Here is a 16,188-nt window from a genome sequence, read left to right on the forward strand (position 1 = left end):
ATTACGTTAGTAAGGAAAAGTTTAGGCGCATTTTAACAATGCCTTTCATTGAGTGTAAAAGTCACTGAGGAAAATCTGCAGAATGCCAAAGACACCATAAACCTTAAAAAAAAACAGTAATGCAGGTAATCTTCTTCGAATTATCCATCCCAAGTTCATACACCTCGATTAAAAGGGGACCAGCTACCAGCACTTAAAAATACTTCTAAAAACAAAAAGTTTGAAACACTAATTAATTTAAAATGCTTTGAAATTCATTCTTTATTATTAAAAAGAGACATCAAACAAATAAGCAAAGCATTTTAAAAAAAATACATTTCACCATTTCCATTTTAGCAATAATTAAAAAAATAAAAATAGACTATTTAAAATATTTATACATACTAAAAGCAATAAAATCTCTTTTGCTTTATTCCTCCTTGAGTGCATACATGACATCGTCCTGGCTGAGGTTCAGTCGCACCCGCATGTGCAGGTATTTATTGCTGGCCTCCAACAGCAAGAGCCTGCAGGCACCAAGTCTTGAACAAATTGCCATGATTTCTGACACCGTAGGGCTCTGCAGGCCTTCCATCCTGCTCAAGGCCACGTGGTGGTGGTAGATCTGTTGAAAAAAGAGAAAAAGGACACAGGTTATGTCTACTACCTGCTGCAACTGAGTGTGCCAAGGTGACACAGAGAGAAGTTGCCTTCCCTCCACACCCATGGGACAGGAGATAAAAATAGCTCCAGCCTGTTCAGATGCTGTAATTTTACACAAAACTGTTTAGAACTATATCTTTCTATAAGTATTAACATTTAGCTTCCACACTACTCATGACTACTCCAGTCTTCACAACTCTGCTGGCACCCAGTATTTTATGGGTCTACTAAAAAAAACAAAGCTACCAGTGACAAATCTGCCTCTGAAGAAAAACAGTGATGCACAAGTAGGAATCAACTTTCAGTTTCCTCCTTGGACTGTTACCTGATAATTTCAGCTTCTCTTTGATGCTTACTGTTATAAAGCATGTTAGGGTAGAAGCATGTGATTGCATGTCTTAACATGCAGGCTATAAATAATAAAACCACCTTGTGATCCAGATCACTGGTGTCAGTAACAAAACAGCCCCATACCTGTTGAACTGTTGCCTCCTCAACTCCTGCCCTGCGAAACTCTGCCAAAACTGCTTTCAAGAAGAGTTGTTCATGCAACGAAGCATTCCTGAGTCAAAAACCAAAACAGACAAAAATTTGTGAAGTTCAGAACCTATGAAACATCAGGAGGAAGTCTGATGGAAGGGAAATTGCTTGGGAGCTACATATTTAAACACAAGGTGAGCCGTTTATGTCACAAGTAGCCATTGCATCACAGCCTGCAACTCTGCCATCACAATTTTTGTTTTTGAAAAACTAGTGCTGTGAAAGAGATGCAAAAGCAAAGGAAATATTTTTACCTGATTGCATTGACATATGGTGATGAGAACATTTCATCTATGGCTTCAGTCACGTGCACCATCCTGACAGTCTCTGGGGTTCTCTTCTGCGTGGCCAACTCGCAGATCTCTGTGGCCCTTCTGCAGATATCCAGGCACCGCCGGGCATCCCCAGACAGCGCTGCCACCTGCAAGCGCACGTGACAGACTTGTGACAACATTTCCCAACAGCTGGGGAAAGAGTTTAGCAAGAATCAACAGACAGACAAACCCCAAACACTCTGAGCATCTGGTGGGAGAGCAACACATCTCTGAACTATCTTACTACAATCCCAGATCCTGAACAACGAAGCTTAGTGACCAAAACCAACAGAAGCGACTCTTCACATCTCCCACACCCCCACCTGGTCATCTTAAATTCAAGGCTGAACTTTTTTCTGTAACACAAGTTAGAGGTTAAAAAAAAAAATTAAAGGTGAGCAGTTCATTTCAACATCAAAAGTTTTCAGAAGTATCAGTTTAATTATCAGTGAAGACCTTTACCATAATCCACATTCATGCAAAAAAAAAAAAGAGGTGGTGGCTATAACACCAAAAAACTCAGTTTTTCTATACTCATTAAAACACTGATTTTAAGAGTACACTGATGATTTCAGAAGGTCTCAAAGAAATGTCCAAGATAGTTTACATTTACCAGTGCCTGGAAATTTTTAGGTGTCTAAAATTTCTGAAACTAAATACTTGTTAAAACACGAATTGTGCTTTACAGTTTTAATAAAGCTATGAACTTCACCACATATAGTACTGGCCTAGTTTTCCCAGTAGATGCTGATAATATACAAAAGCCCTAGAACCCAGGTGGGGCCAAGAATGAGAAACCCTGTAGAAAATCTAATTGCAAGGTATATTTCTGTATTTTCAGAAGAGAACTCATACTAGAAAAACACTGCAATTATTCCCCCTGCAAAACCATCCCTCTGCAACCAAAAAACTATTATTCTTACAGAGAGGTGGTTCCTTCACAACAAAACACATGATTGTATTTACTTCTGACATATTCATGAGCACTCTTTTTAAATCCTACAATGATGTAGGATGTTTTGACATAATTTTAATACATTACTTCAATATGGAGCTGCTAATATAACACATTAGCAGTGCACATATCTCAATCTGAGAAGTTACTGATCCCCAATGCATTACTTACCTTTTGTACAACGGAGTATTAAGACTTGCAAACAGAACAGGTATTATCTATTATGACAGGGCACTAAACATCTTGAGAAATAAAATTAATAAGGCTATTTCCACTGCCACTGACATGCTATCTTTTTCAGGATTCTTCAATGACTCACATTATGCTAAACAGTGGAGACAGTTGACATCTTATCATCACGACTCTTGTCATGCCTTCAGCTCTTGGAATATGCTGCTGCCTTCTCAGAGTAGGTGGAAGAAGCAAGGACACTGCTCTAGCAATGTCTTCTGAGAAAACAGCCTGAATAATATATGATCTAATTGTGCCCCACTTGCCTCCAATACAGAACCCAACCACAGAATCAGGTCTAACAGCTATTACAGAACTCTCCCTGCTGTCCCCACACTTTTCACCAGGTGCAACATGAAGGACATTTATGTGCTCTGCTCACCTTTCTGGAAACCAGCTGAACTGCATCCTCTTCAAATGCCTTCACACCCTTCAGTCTGGATGAAATTATTTGCTGTAACTGTTTGTAGGTGTAGGGCTGAAAGGACATTCTGGTGAGGCCCTACAACAAATGACACAACACAGTGAGAAGTGTTTGAACTCTCCACTGCTCAAGCATGACCTGTGTGTTTACTTTTACTTTTTTGGTAGGACCAATCAGTCTTTCACATCCTTTCCCTCCTAGTAACATGCTTTAATCAATCACATTTGTGAAAAAAATGTACAAATCCACAAAACTGTGACTCAATGAGGACCACTGGCTGGATCTCCCCACTGAAAGGCCCAAGGAGCAAGTGAAGCTGCTACCAGAATTCAGATTTATCTTATAAAAAACTTTTAAACAAATCAGAGATCCCCAATACAAAAATATTTTGATTACATCTGTCTACACATTATTTTTGAATATAGTAACAGCAGCAACTGTGGAAAAATATCTCCTTTAACAAATCTGTGTGTTTGTTGACTTCAAGTTAGCCATCAGCCAAGAATTAAAACTCTCTTCTCAAGCAAGTAAGAACTGCCCTCAGATGAGGACAATCTATGGTGCAGATGGTGCACTGCCTTTCAACCCACAGGAGACCTGAGTTTTTAATTTCTTATGCAAAACTCTTCTCTTGTGACTATGTGGACTCAGCTGATCTGCAGTGGGCTTAGTGGGTGGGGGAAAGCAATTCACACCCTGTGGAGCTGCTTTTGAGTCATGGAAGGATAGAGGCACAGAGCACTGTTTTTGCAAATAACTTTTCAGAGCCGTGGTGAGATGACCTAGGAAAATGTATTCAAAACAAGTGGAGAGAGCATCCAGTTTTCTTTGTTGGATACCTTTGTATGATCTACCAACTGATGATGGCAAACAGAGAAGTAAATAGGTGCCTGGAATGAAAGGGAAAAGAGGAAGGGAAACCTGAAGAGAATTCTTCTGAACTCTAGAGTAAGCAGCTTAACCATGAAGCACAGCATTTGATTATCCAAATCTTAATATATTTAAATAAGGCATCCACATTCTTATTTCATTCTTACAAGAACATAGTGTATGTACACAGCATAATACCTGATTAGCAAACAGGCTCCTGAACTTACTTTGCTAAGATTTATATGTTCATTATCAGTCCTCTGGAGAGGGTATTATAAAAAACATTGTTCAGCTTCTGATATAACCAATCCTGCTTTTCTCCTGGATTGCTTTTGATTGCATCCAGTATTTAATCTCTTCTCCTTTTATGGCATAGCAACAGAATTGCTAGGACATACCAGCCTGCTTGCTACTCTGTTCATCATGATTCTCTCTGGCAGGTCCATGGTGTTGGCAATGGCCAGGATGATTAGCTTGGAGTGCTTTTGGGTTGGCCAGTCAAATAAGTTGTACATCACGTTCTGCTTCCGGGTCCACAGCAGATCAAGCTGCAGAGATAAAAAGAGAAGAATCAGACTGGAAAAAGGAATGGCTTCTTGTTTACAATACCTGATGGGGGTTTGAGAACCAGCTCTGCCACAGAAGATTTCTCACATGATTCTGAACAAGCTGGCTCTGTTGCCTTTCCTTTATCCATCTACTAATAGGACTGCATTTGCTGAATTAGGGCTCTAATCTCTTTTGGAAAAGCACAGTCCTACTGGATGATTGAGCAGTAAATGTGAAACAGCTGCATTTTTAAAACACTACTGTGATACTAATACTACATCTAACAAGATTCAAAGACCATCCAAGTGAGAACCTGAATTAGCTTACAGCAAAAATAAGAGTGCATATGATTATTACTGAACATAGCACATTCAAGGCTTTTCAAAATTGGGTGTGACTTATTTCTCTGTGAGTTTTCCCACTGGAAAAGCAGCAGCTTCCAGACAAACTTCAGTTGAATCCTCTGGTATTTATAATTGACAAACATCTTATTCCATGTCTTGGAATAACAAAACATAAAACCAATATGAAATCCAAGGCAGAGAACAACATGGCAACAGGATATTCAGCCTTTTTAGGAAACTGAATTTAAATAGGTAAGAGGAACTATTTGCGTCTCCTTTCTCCTAAGTCTATTCCTGCTATATCACATGGGATACACTCAAAGCATGCATAATTTTCCATCCACCAAAAACTCACTTCTTACAATCTTGGAGGAAAGAAAACAAAGGATTCTTTGTCTCACCTCATCCACTATCAGCACTGTGGTGTTCCTCTTTGGCCCAGGTGTACTGAACAGCTTTGCCAGCAGTACTGCAGCATGGGCTGCTGTCACCTTCTGACCTGTCAAGAACTGCACAAGGATTGAACAAATATTGCAGGTTAATCACACCAAACTCCTGGCAATACAAAGTTTGACTCCTTTCCATTTTGCCTTTCCTTAACAATCTACACCAAGCACCTCAATTATTTTTTCCATGGGGGAGTAAAAAAAAGAGAAAGTAGGTCATAGGACACTCTTGGTCTACCAAGAACTGCCCATAAAGGAGAAGAGAAACAAAACAATGCATAGCTAAAAAGAGAGACCCACAGAATTCTCTGCAATCTGTCTTAGAATCATTAAGAAATCCTGAACCCACCCAGTCTAGAAGGCTCTAAACCCAGCATATCTCTAGGGTATCTCTGAATGCACACACCTACTGAAAACTTAAGTCAACTGACAACAATAGGCTGACTTGAGTAATCTTGGACTGCTATTGAAATTCTAATGAATCATCAGCATGATCTATAATTAAATTTATTCAACTGTGAGCTAAAAAAATACCTCAAATACCTTTTCCAGCTATGTGGCAGAACAGATAAACTGACTGCACATTACCTCTTCCCTTGCAAGTCCAAAGATATCCAGAAATCAAAGCATGACATTTCAAAATTACACTGCAGATGCTGAATCAATTGTTCATCATAGTGCAAAGTCCAGCAATAAAGCCAAATGGAGAAATTCAAAACTGTATTTCTTTTCTAAAATTTCTAATAAACCCAAGATCTGACAATCACGAAACAAGCCAGAGCACAAGACTAATGTATATTCTCTACTTGTTTCATGTTTCCAATTCAGTCAGGACAATCCAAAGCAGTCACAGAAAGGAGCTGAATCCCAAAGAACTCTGATTCTACAGCTCTGGAGCTGAGTATCCAATATGCCACAGAGTTCAGTTGCTGTGGTGGAACTGGACTCTTACTGTACCCAGGTATTTAACCTCATCTCTTTCATCTGTCTTAAGCTTCCAGTCCCTGTTTCATCTCTAAACTTTGCTACAGCAGTGATGTAATTGCAGAAGGGAAGCTCCAGAATTTGCTTCACTCATGCAAAGAAACATCAGCAAACTGGATTTCGACCTGCAGCAATCAGGAGAGCAGTAGCAGCCTAGCTCTTAGTTAGGGTTCTTTGACAGTAGCTGAGGCAGAAGGAATTGAAGAAGTAGGTGGTTCATGTGACTTTGTACTCCCCTAAAGGATATTTCACTTGGGCTACCTTTGAGTTCAGAACCAGTGAGGGGCAACAGATTGTACTTCCAAAGGCCTATTCTTTATTCATTTTTAGATTTTATGCTGAATGGGATAGGAACAAAGGATGTTAAAATACATTCACAGTACCATGAAATAGGGTAATTGTCAGGAAGCCTCTCACTATGCTAAAGAAACACAGTGGCCTGGCCTCAGCAAGTCCCTTAGCAAGACATTGTCTAAACTAGTTTGAGGAAAGGATGCAAATATGCAAATTTAACTCCCAACTATGACGAAAGGGACATTAGAACACTAATGTATGCCACTCCCTGCTCAGAAAGATGATAAATGGAGCAGAAGTTTATATGAAAATGGAACAGATGCTTCAGGAAACCATTTAATTTCCAGGTCACTGGTTTAAAGTTAGCCTAAACTGAGAAAGCTTTTGAGCAGTTACTGTCTAATGCCTACTGGGTGATCTTAATCCAGCCCTCAGAAGATTAATTCCCACCCATACAACACAAGCACAGTAAGTAGTCCCAGATGGATACTGCAGACTGGTTTGTCATGGATATCAGAAATACACTTTTGTTGACAGAGATGGTCCCTCTTTAGCTGAATTACTATTATGACTGATCAATTAACCATTAAGACCCCCTCAGTAATTATTCTACTGATACACTGACTTTCATAATTGTCACCTTAGCAGTTGTTTAAGCAGATGTGCAGAAAAAGTTACACCATGGAAAAATATAAAAAGCTCGTTTATATTTTTTTTAGATGTGTAGATGCAATAAACCAGGCTATTTTTCAGCCACTACCCTTATGCAGCAGAAAGCAAAACAGTTCAAGAAGTTGGCTAAGGCCTTAAGTTAATTATTTTCTAAGCTGCTCAAAGATAAAAGCACAGTCTCTTAGAGGGACTGGGAAGGACTGATAAGTGCCTTGAACACTGTAACACATCAAGGATCTGATAGTAAAGTGTAAGAGCTCTTCTTTCAAACCCAGGAGCCACTGAAAACACTTTACTTACCTCTAATATCTGCACATAGGCTTGGTGAGGGTCTGTCAGCTTCATGCCATTGATCTCCACAAACTGGAATGGTGGCAGTTCATCATTTTCTGCAGCTTGCTGAAGACACCGAATTACTTCATGAACAGTTGCAGTTTTACCTGTTCCAGGCACTCCAGAAATGTACATGCACCTACAAAAAGAGAGCACCTCTTCAGCAGCCTGAGCAAAATGGTGACTCTTGGGATTAATGAGCTGGAATTTCTGACCTCTGACACTGTCTTGAATACTCCTCTGACAACTCCCTACATCTTACTTTATTTGCAAACTGGGACACATAACACCTTAGAGGATGTTTATTATTACTGAAACAATTAACAACCTAAAACATTTTATAAATGTAATTTACCTCTTAAAAAAAAAAGAAAAAAAGAAATAGTTTTCCAGACTTCTAAAACTGACCAGTTATAATTTGGTCTTTAATTTGAATCTGTAGAATAAAGCAGCCTACATATTTCTACATATTTCCCATATTTCTACACAGAACACCACTTAAGGAAGAAAAATACCAGAAAAATTGAATGAGGAATTTTAAGTGATGATAACTTTTTAAATATAAGTAATAAGTATAAAGTATAAATATAATGTAAAAATATATCATCTGTTACGCCGTAAGCAGATGTGATTTTGGTCACAGTCTTGCCAAACTCACCCTCCTGTACCATCGATAAGTTTGCTTTCCACAAAGTTATAGATATCCTGGAATTCTTCCTCACGACAAGGCAGAGATTCTGGGACAGCAGAAACATGCAGCCTTTGAATTAAAAAATAAAAGAAAAAGAAAATTAAAATTGTCGTTCTCTCTGAAGAACTGATGCAAACAAACAGGCAAATGCTCACCTTCCTCCCCTATGGAGTTTTCCAAATCTCTCGTACATAATTTTAAGTCTGAGCATTAATGTCAAATATCCCAAAAGAAATAGCCTAGTCTCTGTGTGCTCTTAATTTATGCAGCAATAAAGACCTCTCTGTTTTAATTCACAAACTATTTGTAAGTCAGTGCAGAGGCAGGATAAAACAGGAGAAACTGCTTATAGGAAACAGAACTAAAACCCAGTTTGAAAGATAGTCAGTCCCAAATGCCTTTTTTTTTTCCACTGTGAAGATCTACAGTGATACCTATAAAGCTTTTTCACACACCAAGAAGAGACAAATATTGTACCTCTACAATCTAAAACTAATCAGAGACGATATTTATGTTTCTAATGTTGCACAGAATAAAGATACCTAATTCTGAAGAACTTAGCATGCACTGGTTAAAATAATTTGAAATTGCCAAAGTAGTATTGTAAATACTACCATTATTTGCAAATCTGGTACTGTATTGTACATTATTAAATACTTTCTTTTGATCACAACACCATGCATTTTTACCTATTTTATTCTAAATGATAAAGGTGACATTCTCTATGTCAGCACAGCCTACTGATATTCACACCTGATGCAAAATAAAGATTATTTTCCTGAGCACAGGTTACCTTAATCTGGCTTCTTCCAGTACACTGGCTGGTTCCTGGGCTGCCTGGATGCGCCTGGGAATTTCTGGAGTTGCATTCCGGGGTGTTCTGGGTGTTCCTTGTGAAGGCTGCAAAGAGAAATTACAGCCTCAAGCAGATTTTCTACAAACAGCATATTCTGTTAGGAACAAATCATTGATATGAGTTTCCCAAACATTACTTATGCCAGAGTACAAGATGAACTGAGAACCAGAATTTACACAGGGAATTCCCAAATAGGCCTTATGGTGTTTTCTTCCTAAGAGAAAAAGGAAGCTGGAAAGAGGGTGGTGACAATTACACCTTTTAACTGTCTGAAGAATTTTTGAGCTGTTAGTCCTGTTCTGAAGTGCTGCCTAACAGAATGATCTGGTTCTTAAGAAACAGCATCCAAGCCAGTATTTTCCCCATTTAAGCCACAGCTTTCTGATCAACATTGTCACAATATTCACAAGACACAAATGGTTTCTACATTTGCATAACCTACTCATATCAAAGATTAAATTAATCCAGATAATGCTTGATTAAAAGCTAAGGGGTTCAGATACTTTACTTTGGTACACAGGCATCAAGCATTCAAATCACTGGCTCAGAAATAATAAAAATTAGCTCTTTTATGTGGAGCCTTACAGTTTTCTTCGGTGTCTTTGCAGGAGTGTGAACTATTGACTTCCTTGAAGATTTTGGGGTGCTGGATTTAGTTTTCTTTTCTGGTGTACAGGGCAAATCATCATCCTCCTCTTCTTCACTGCTTGCAGAGTAGGAACTGTCAGAGCCAGACAGAAAATCTTCCTGGTCCAACATGCTGTAAGAAACAGAAATGATTTAAGCTTTAAAGAAAATACATACAAGTCTACACATCACAGAGCAACATTAGTACACTTCCAGCTTTTTCTGTGGTCCTTGTAATCATCAAGCCAAAACATTTTCCACTTCAGATGCTTATTTTCCATGGCTTTTTAACAGACTGGTTTAAAGGAAATCAAGTTTTCTGAAGAACACCACGGGTCAGCTTTATGTTTCTGAACATAAACCAGTTTTTACTCAAGCTGCAATTCAGCTGTGCTTCTAGAACCATTTGAATTTCAATATTAAACCACACAAGCTCTCAAGGCTTCAAGCTATCAGCAGCAATCTGAACAGGAGATCATGTCTGACAGGTTTACCTGATCTGCTCTGCAATGAGAGCACTGGTTTTCTGTACACATGTTCTGCGAGAACGAGGGGTCAGCACAGGGCTCTGGCTGCGCGGTTTCTGATCTCCAGCTAAACTGGAAAGAAAGAACACAAAGCTGGTTGTATTTCCTCTCTTTGCATCACACTTGTAAAGACACAGAGAAGGCCTTTCAAACTTAAGCCTCAGTTGTTACAGTGCTAACACAACAGTTGTCCATCCAGCATGAATTCTTATTTGTTATTTACAGATTGGCTATGGCTTGGATGCTGGCAGCACAATTTCCCTGCTCTTGCACTGTGTCTTCAGTACACCTTAGTAAAGAAAAAATATTTGCTGTATTTTTCACTGCCAAACTGAAGGGACAGGGGCTCAGAACAGCTATGATTTTATTTTATTTAGACACGGGGTTTTTTGCCCATTTTTTTTTTAAGAGAAAGATAAGAAAAAAATTATTTCCTTTGGGCACCTCTCTGATTTGCCCTTTGGAATGTATTTTTCTTTTTGTATTTTAATATTCCTTGGTTGTCTTCCTAGGTGATTATTCATCCCTGCTACTGAAACATTTTACTGCTACTACACAACTTTCCTACTGGTTCACAGTAAAAAAATATGTGAATTACAGATACTTTTATTATTTGTTGACAGTTCTTAGAAGTTTCTTTGATCTATAAATATGACTGAAATGTCACTAACTTATCAATGAAAGGTAAACATTTTCATGCTATATATAATTAGTGACAAAATAAAGGAAATTCCATTGTTGCATCTGCATCTTTACTCTTGGAAAGGAGGAAAAGGACTGGTTTCTGGCTTCTTGCAACATTTTGCAGAAGAAAGTCTGTTCCATTCATCTCCTCCCCCAGTTTTTGCTGTTTCTAAAGACTGTGTGAAGATATACTTGAATAGTTGTGCTTTTTGGGCTTTTATTTCTTTCCTACGGAAAAATTAGCATGGAAGTATACATGCAATTCTCATGAAGACTCTCCTGAGACAAATCAAACTTCTTTCTACAGTCCAGCATCCCTCAACACTTGTCACAAGTCAGGCACATCTGAGTCTTGAGTGCAGGAAAACAGATTTTCATCCATGTTGATGGGTACAATCATCACAACAACAATGATCAACATGGCTTCAGTTTCCTTTCCTATCATCCGACCATTCCCATTTTCAACATCATCTCTCTGTTCTTGGAGCAATGAACTGCTTTTCCATCTGAAAAGTCAAGCCCTCTTTGGATCTCCCTGATCATTCATTCACCTCCAAGTAACATTTTCTAACACTTCATCACAGTTCACTTGTCACTGCTGAGGCCCTCCTCCTTCTTTCCTTGTTCTCAACAGGCAAAACATGGCACATACAGACTTCACCTACTTTCCTCTCCAGACATCTTCCATAAATGTGTTTTAAGAGAGCTTCACACAAATAGAAATCCCATACAAAAATAATGACAAAAATGCCGTCACTTACGATAGAATGTCATCTTTCTCATGAAGATTCTTGTCCTTCTCACTGAAATCTTTGACCTTAGTGTAGGGGGACAATCGTAACGTGTCACTGAACCTCTGACACTCCCCTGCAGTCTCAGATGCTGACTTGGACTCATTGCTGCAGGGGATCTTTGGTGGTGAGCCTAAAATTCCACTTGTAAATTTCACTTTTCTTTTAGTGGCTGATGTTTCTAATGGTGCTACGGCATCACAGTCATCATCCAAAAGACCCAAAACTTCACATCCCAGCAGCCTGCCTTTGGATCTTGTGGGACCTAGAAATTAAAAGCAAAATGAACTTTTGTCAGGCTTCAATATGGCTGGTTTGGTTAATTTTCAGAAGACATGGTACAGCTGGCTCAGTGCCTGCTGTTTAAATGAAAGGAGATGGACATATCACTCCAGGAACTGGATCACTAGAAGTAACTTCCTCTAAAAAATTACTGAACAGAAGGAAGACAAACAGATTTTTCCGTTCTCTAACCCACCTCCATCACTTTTAACTTTAGTTCAGGTTCCACGTTGAAAATACTGCATGTTACACAGGATCAAATGTGCTCATTCAACCAGCTCAATGTAAACATTTCAGTGCACAATCAGTCAGAAGATTAAAGAAAGTGGGACATTCTGAGGTCAAGTGAGGCTGACTGGTAGCATTTCAGTCAACAAGCACTTTCATTTAGATTTATCAGATACAAATAAAGCATTGACAGCAGCAGTTGGATATAAGCAGTGGAGTGCTTGAAACAACAGACAAGACAAACAAGTGATGTGCCTACAAAGCTTGGGCTGATCCCAAAGTCTGAACAAAGTAGCTAAAAATATTGATGTTAAATGTTACAATTGCTAGAATTAGCCAAAAGGGAGAAGCACAAAACATATACAGAACTACTGAATGGACAGAATATTGCCATATACATACTGTTTAACTCCAGCTTCTTCCTTGCTGTTGGGGTTTTGATGTCATTATTAGCCACCCGTTGAGAATGCCTCTCCTTAGCAAGGGAGGACTTAGAAGTAGAATGTCTGGATTCTATTTCCATGTCAACGTTTTTTGGTTTTGTGGCACTCTGAACAACATTCTTTGTCTCTTTTTTCAAAGGTGTAAGGACGTCTGAAGGAATAAATGCTTTTGAAGAGTTTGTGATGACACCTCTTCGCTTGTTAGCTTCTTTCAGCTTAGAGAATGTGTCCGGGGACAAAATCTTAAAGCACTTCCCATCCCAAGACTGTCTGACATAGAAAGTTTGTTCCTTGTTTAATGTAATGATAGGCAGCTCCTCACCCAGATGTAGTGGTAATACCTGCAAAACCAGGAAATATCAAAACACACATTCACCAACATTTACTGTTAATTTAGAGTTTAGCTATTTTCTATTCATAGATCTTATTACTGTAACTCATGCAACTGTTATTAATTTAAACTACAGAGCTCTTCCCTCTCTCTACAGTGTAGAAAGATTGCAGTACATACCATGATGCTTTTAATAATGGTCTCTGCAGCTATATCAGTGTCATAGCCAAGAACTTGATCATAAAACACCTCCTGGGCAGAAATCTCTCTTTTCAGCAGCTTCCGTTTGTTCTGAGGTATCTCCTCCAAACGACAGAACCACTGCACAACTGCACGTTTGTCCTGAGCACCTGCGACAAGGAGAGGAAGTCAGGGAACATCAGAATTTTATTGTGTCACAGATAGTGCCAGACTTTGGCTGAAATGCCAGCAAGGGTAGAAATCCTCCCAGGATACAGGTGAGAAAGCATCTGGTAAGAGACTGCAAGTCCCATTTTCTAAGCCAAATGAAAATGTCTGAGTTGAGAATCTTAAGGGCTAAGGTAACATCTGCACAGGGTCTCAATCACAAAAATACCTGGAGACCAGCTCCAGACCAGCAGTTCCCTGTCACAAAGAGGTTCCTTATTTGCATAGATGTGATCTCCCCAAACCCTGCTAACTAAAAGCAGTGATGTAAAAAGAGAACTGAGAAATTTCAGGATGCTATTTGTTGTGCCAATGTACTTTGAGAAGCCAGAAACAATTTTTTGGTTGACAAACCAGGGAGTATTGCTGATGAAATATCTTGTTTTTAAGGAAGTTTCATGGGCTTCATTCCAGCATGAAAAGAATATTCAGTTGTGCTACAAAAAAAGTTCATTAGTAAATAAATAAGATGGAATTATATGTATTTATGTTTTAAAAAAGGTAAAGATAATAGAAAACTCACAAAGCATTCTTATTACAGCACAAAAAACAACAAAAGCTGTTCAAAGTAATCAGATAGAGCCAATGAGTAGTTCCCAATTCAGACTCAGACAATTTTTGTATCACCCACCTCCCATGATTTATCTTTTCATATCTACCTTTGTATAAACAAGTAGCTCTACAAGGAACAGAAGTAGCAAGTCCCATTTATTCAGACTAGTACTTTATTATATTATTTATGATATTTTATTTATTTATTATTATACTTAAATTGCTTGATCTTGTCTAACAAGATGCAAATTTCAGGGCTGCAGTGCTCTTGCTCCATTTGGATTCTCCAAACTCTAAATAAAGCATGAGCTCACTGCCTTCCTCAAGGACCACTGCTTTTAAATTAGACAACTGCATAAAGACTGCAAAAATTACAGTGTACTGAAATTTCCATTTTTCTATCAAATTTAGCTGAAATTAGCCATCAGTCCCAAATATTTGGGGGAGCATGTGAATATAGATGCAATGATTACCAGAACTTGATTTTCTTAATAAATTAGGCCAGTGACATAGTATTAATGCTAACTACACCCCCCATGAAAATGGTAACTTTAAAACATTTTAAGATTCCTCATACAGAATGTAAGTTTTTAGTTCTCTTACCATCTTCATATAAATCCATGAGCTGTGCCACATAAGGCTGATCTGCATTCAACCCTTCTACTAAAATAAAGTCACCAAGCTGTATACAGGTTTTTGTTTTGCTCCTTTCTGATGTAATAAGGATCCCCCTAAAAAGTGACAGACACAAGATTAAGAGAATTTAATATTCTTCAAAATTCACATATCATTAAGCCCAATGTCTTGTCAAATTTACAGTTAGCTATGCCCCCTCTTGCAATGTTTACAACTTAGTTCCCTGATTAGAAGCTCTCTTATGTAGTTCAATTAGTTAAAACTTATTCACAGATTTGGTTGCTTATACACTGTACAGTTTATAATTAAAGAGCTTAGTGACAATGCGTTTGTTACATACATACAGTGTCACAGCAAATGCTCAAAACCTTACTCACATTGTCACTGACTGCCACGCTAACTTAAACGATGTAAGAAAGGTAAAGGAACATACATTGAATTTCCCTTAGCAAAGCAAAAATAAATGTTATTTACTTGTACTGGGAAGTCCTCAGCTTTCTGTCTGAACTCAAGGGTTTTCCATACCAGGAGTAGGTAAGTTTGCTTTGCTGCCGGGTGTTCATGATTCCCAAGGAAAAGCTAAAACACATAAATAAACACTTTTTGATTATTATTTAAAACAAAACAAATCAAAAATAAAAAAAAAAAGGAAGATTGGAAGATACATAGAACTACTATCCATTCTTTCGGCGTGGATGAAGAACGGTGGATGGCGGACATAGAGAAGCCCACCTTCCCCAAAGCCACAGACACCCCTCCCCAGGGGATGAGGCAAAGAAGGAAGATATTTAGTAGTGACTCGTTGTTCAGTTCCTTTTCCATTCCCCCGCGGCCCTCACCGCCATGGCGGGGCCGGCTGCCCGACCTGGGGAGACCGAACCTCGCTGCGAGCCGGCTGAGACCGTCACCGACGTTTCACTTTCGCTCAACACTTTGTTTCATTTTGGCTTCTGATTCTTTTTTTTTTTTTTTTAAGTAAGAGTTTTCGTCTGAAAAGTCGGGAAAAAGCCACACACAGCCCCCAGTGCCGTTCACCGCCCCAGCCCAGCCGGCACATGGCGGCTGAGGGGCCGCTGCGCCGGGCGGGACACGCTGCGGGACACCGAGGGGTTTCGGCAGCACCACAGAGCCACTAACCCGCCTCAGACCCTCACACCAACCCACCTCACCGGCCCGATCCCCGCGCAGAGCGAGCGAGGCTGGAACCGACCACAGCGATCTATCCGCTCCCACCTCCCCGCTCCAACAGGGTCGTCCCAGAGGACATTGCACAGGATCGCGTTCTGGGATGTCTCCAGCGAGGGAGAGTGCCCAGCCTCCCTGGGCAGCCGGTCCCAATGCGCGGTCCCCCGCACCAGGAGCCCTGTGCCCCGCCACGGCCCCAGCTCACCGCGTCCCCTCAGCGCGTCCCGCCGGCTCCGCGATGGAACTTCGCGCCAAAGCCCGCGCGGAGCCCCGCCCCCGGCGGCGCGCGCGCGCGGCGGGCGGAGACGCGGCCCCGCCATGTTTGTGCCGGGCGGCCGCGGAGGCGGCG

General features: G+C 39.8%; 1 protein-coding gene across 1 annotated transcript; it reads right to left on the minus strand.

The window, feature by feature from the left end:
- Nucleotides 1-276: 276 nt before the first annotated feature.
- ORC1 (origin recognition complex subunit 1) lies at nt 277-16,175 on the minus strand. The gene is made up of 17 exons (XM_058842756.1): nt 16,045-16,175; nt 15,129-15,233; nt 14,622-14,749; nt 13,239-13,408; nt 12,687-13,068; nt 11,745-12,039; nt 10,267-10,371; nt 9,731-9,905; nt 9,083-9,189; nt 8,257-8,358; nt 7,566-7,737; nt 5,271-5,378; nt 4,375-4,524; nt 3,065-3,184; nt 1,437-1,603; nt 1,117-1,204; nt 277-604 (listed from the first exon to the last, which is right to left on the minus strand). The coding sequence occupies exons 2-17, from the start codon at nt 15,215-15,217 to the stop codon at nt 410-412; spliced, it is 2,553 nt and encodes an 850-aa protein (XP_058698739.1). The 5' UTR covers nt 15,218-15,233; nt 16,045-16,175; the 3' UTR covers nt 277-409.
- Nucleotides 16,176-16,188: the final 13 nt, after the last annotated feature.

Source organism: Poecile atricapillus, chromosome 7 (genome assembly GCF_030490865.1).
Source record: "Poecile atricapillus isolate bPoeAtr1 chromosome 7, bPoeAtr1.hap1, whole genome shotgun sequence".
NCBI classification, from domain to species: domain Eukaryota; kingdom Metazoa; phylum Chordata; class Aves; order Passeriformes; family Paridae; genus Poecile; species Poecile atricapillus.

Coding starts and splice junctions, on each gene's coding strand:
- ORC1 (XM_058842756.1), bottom strand. CDS start 15,217: ATGAACACCCGGCAGCAAAGCAAACTTACCTACTCCTGGTATGGAAAA. Junction 12,040..12,686: donor GAAGAAGCTGGAGTTAAACA/GTATGTATATGG, acceptor TTTAATTTCTAG/GTCCCACAAGATCCAAAGGC. Junction 3,185..4,374: donor ACAGAGTAGCAAGCAGGCTG/GTATGTCCTAGC, acceptor CATTTGTTGTAG/GGCCTCACCAGAATGTCCTT.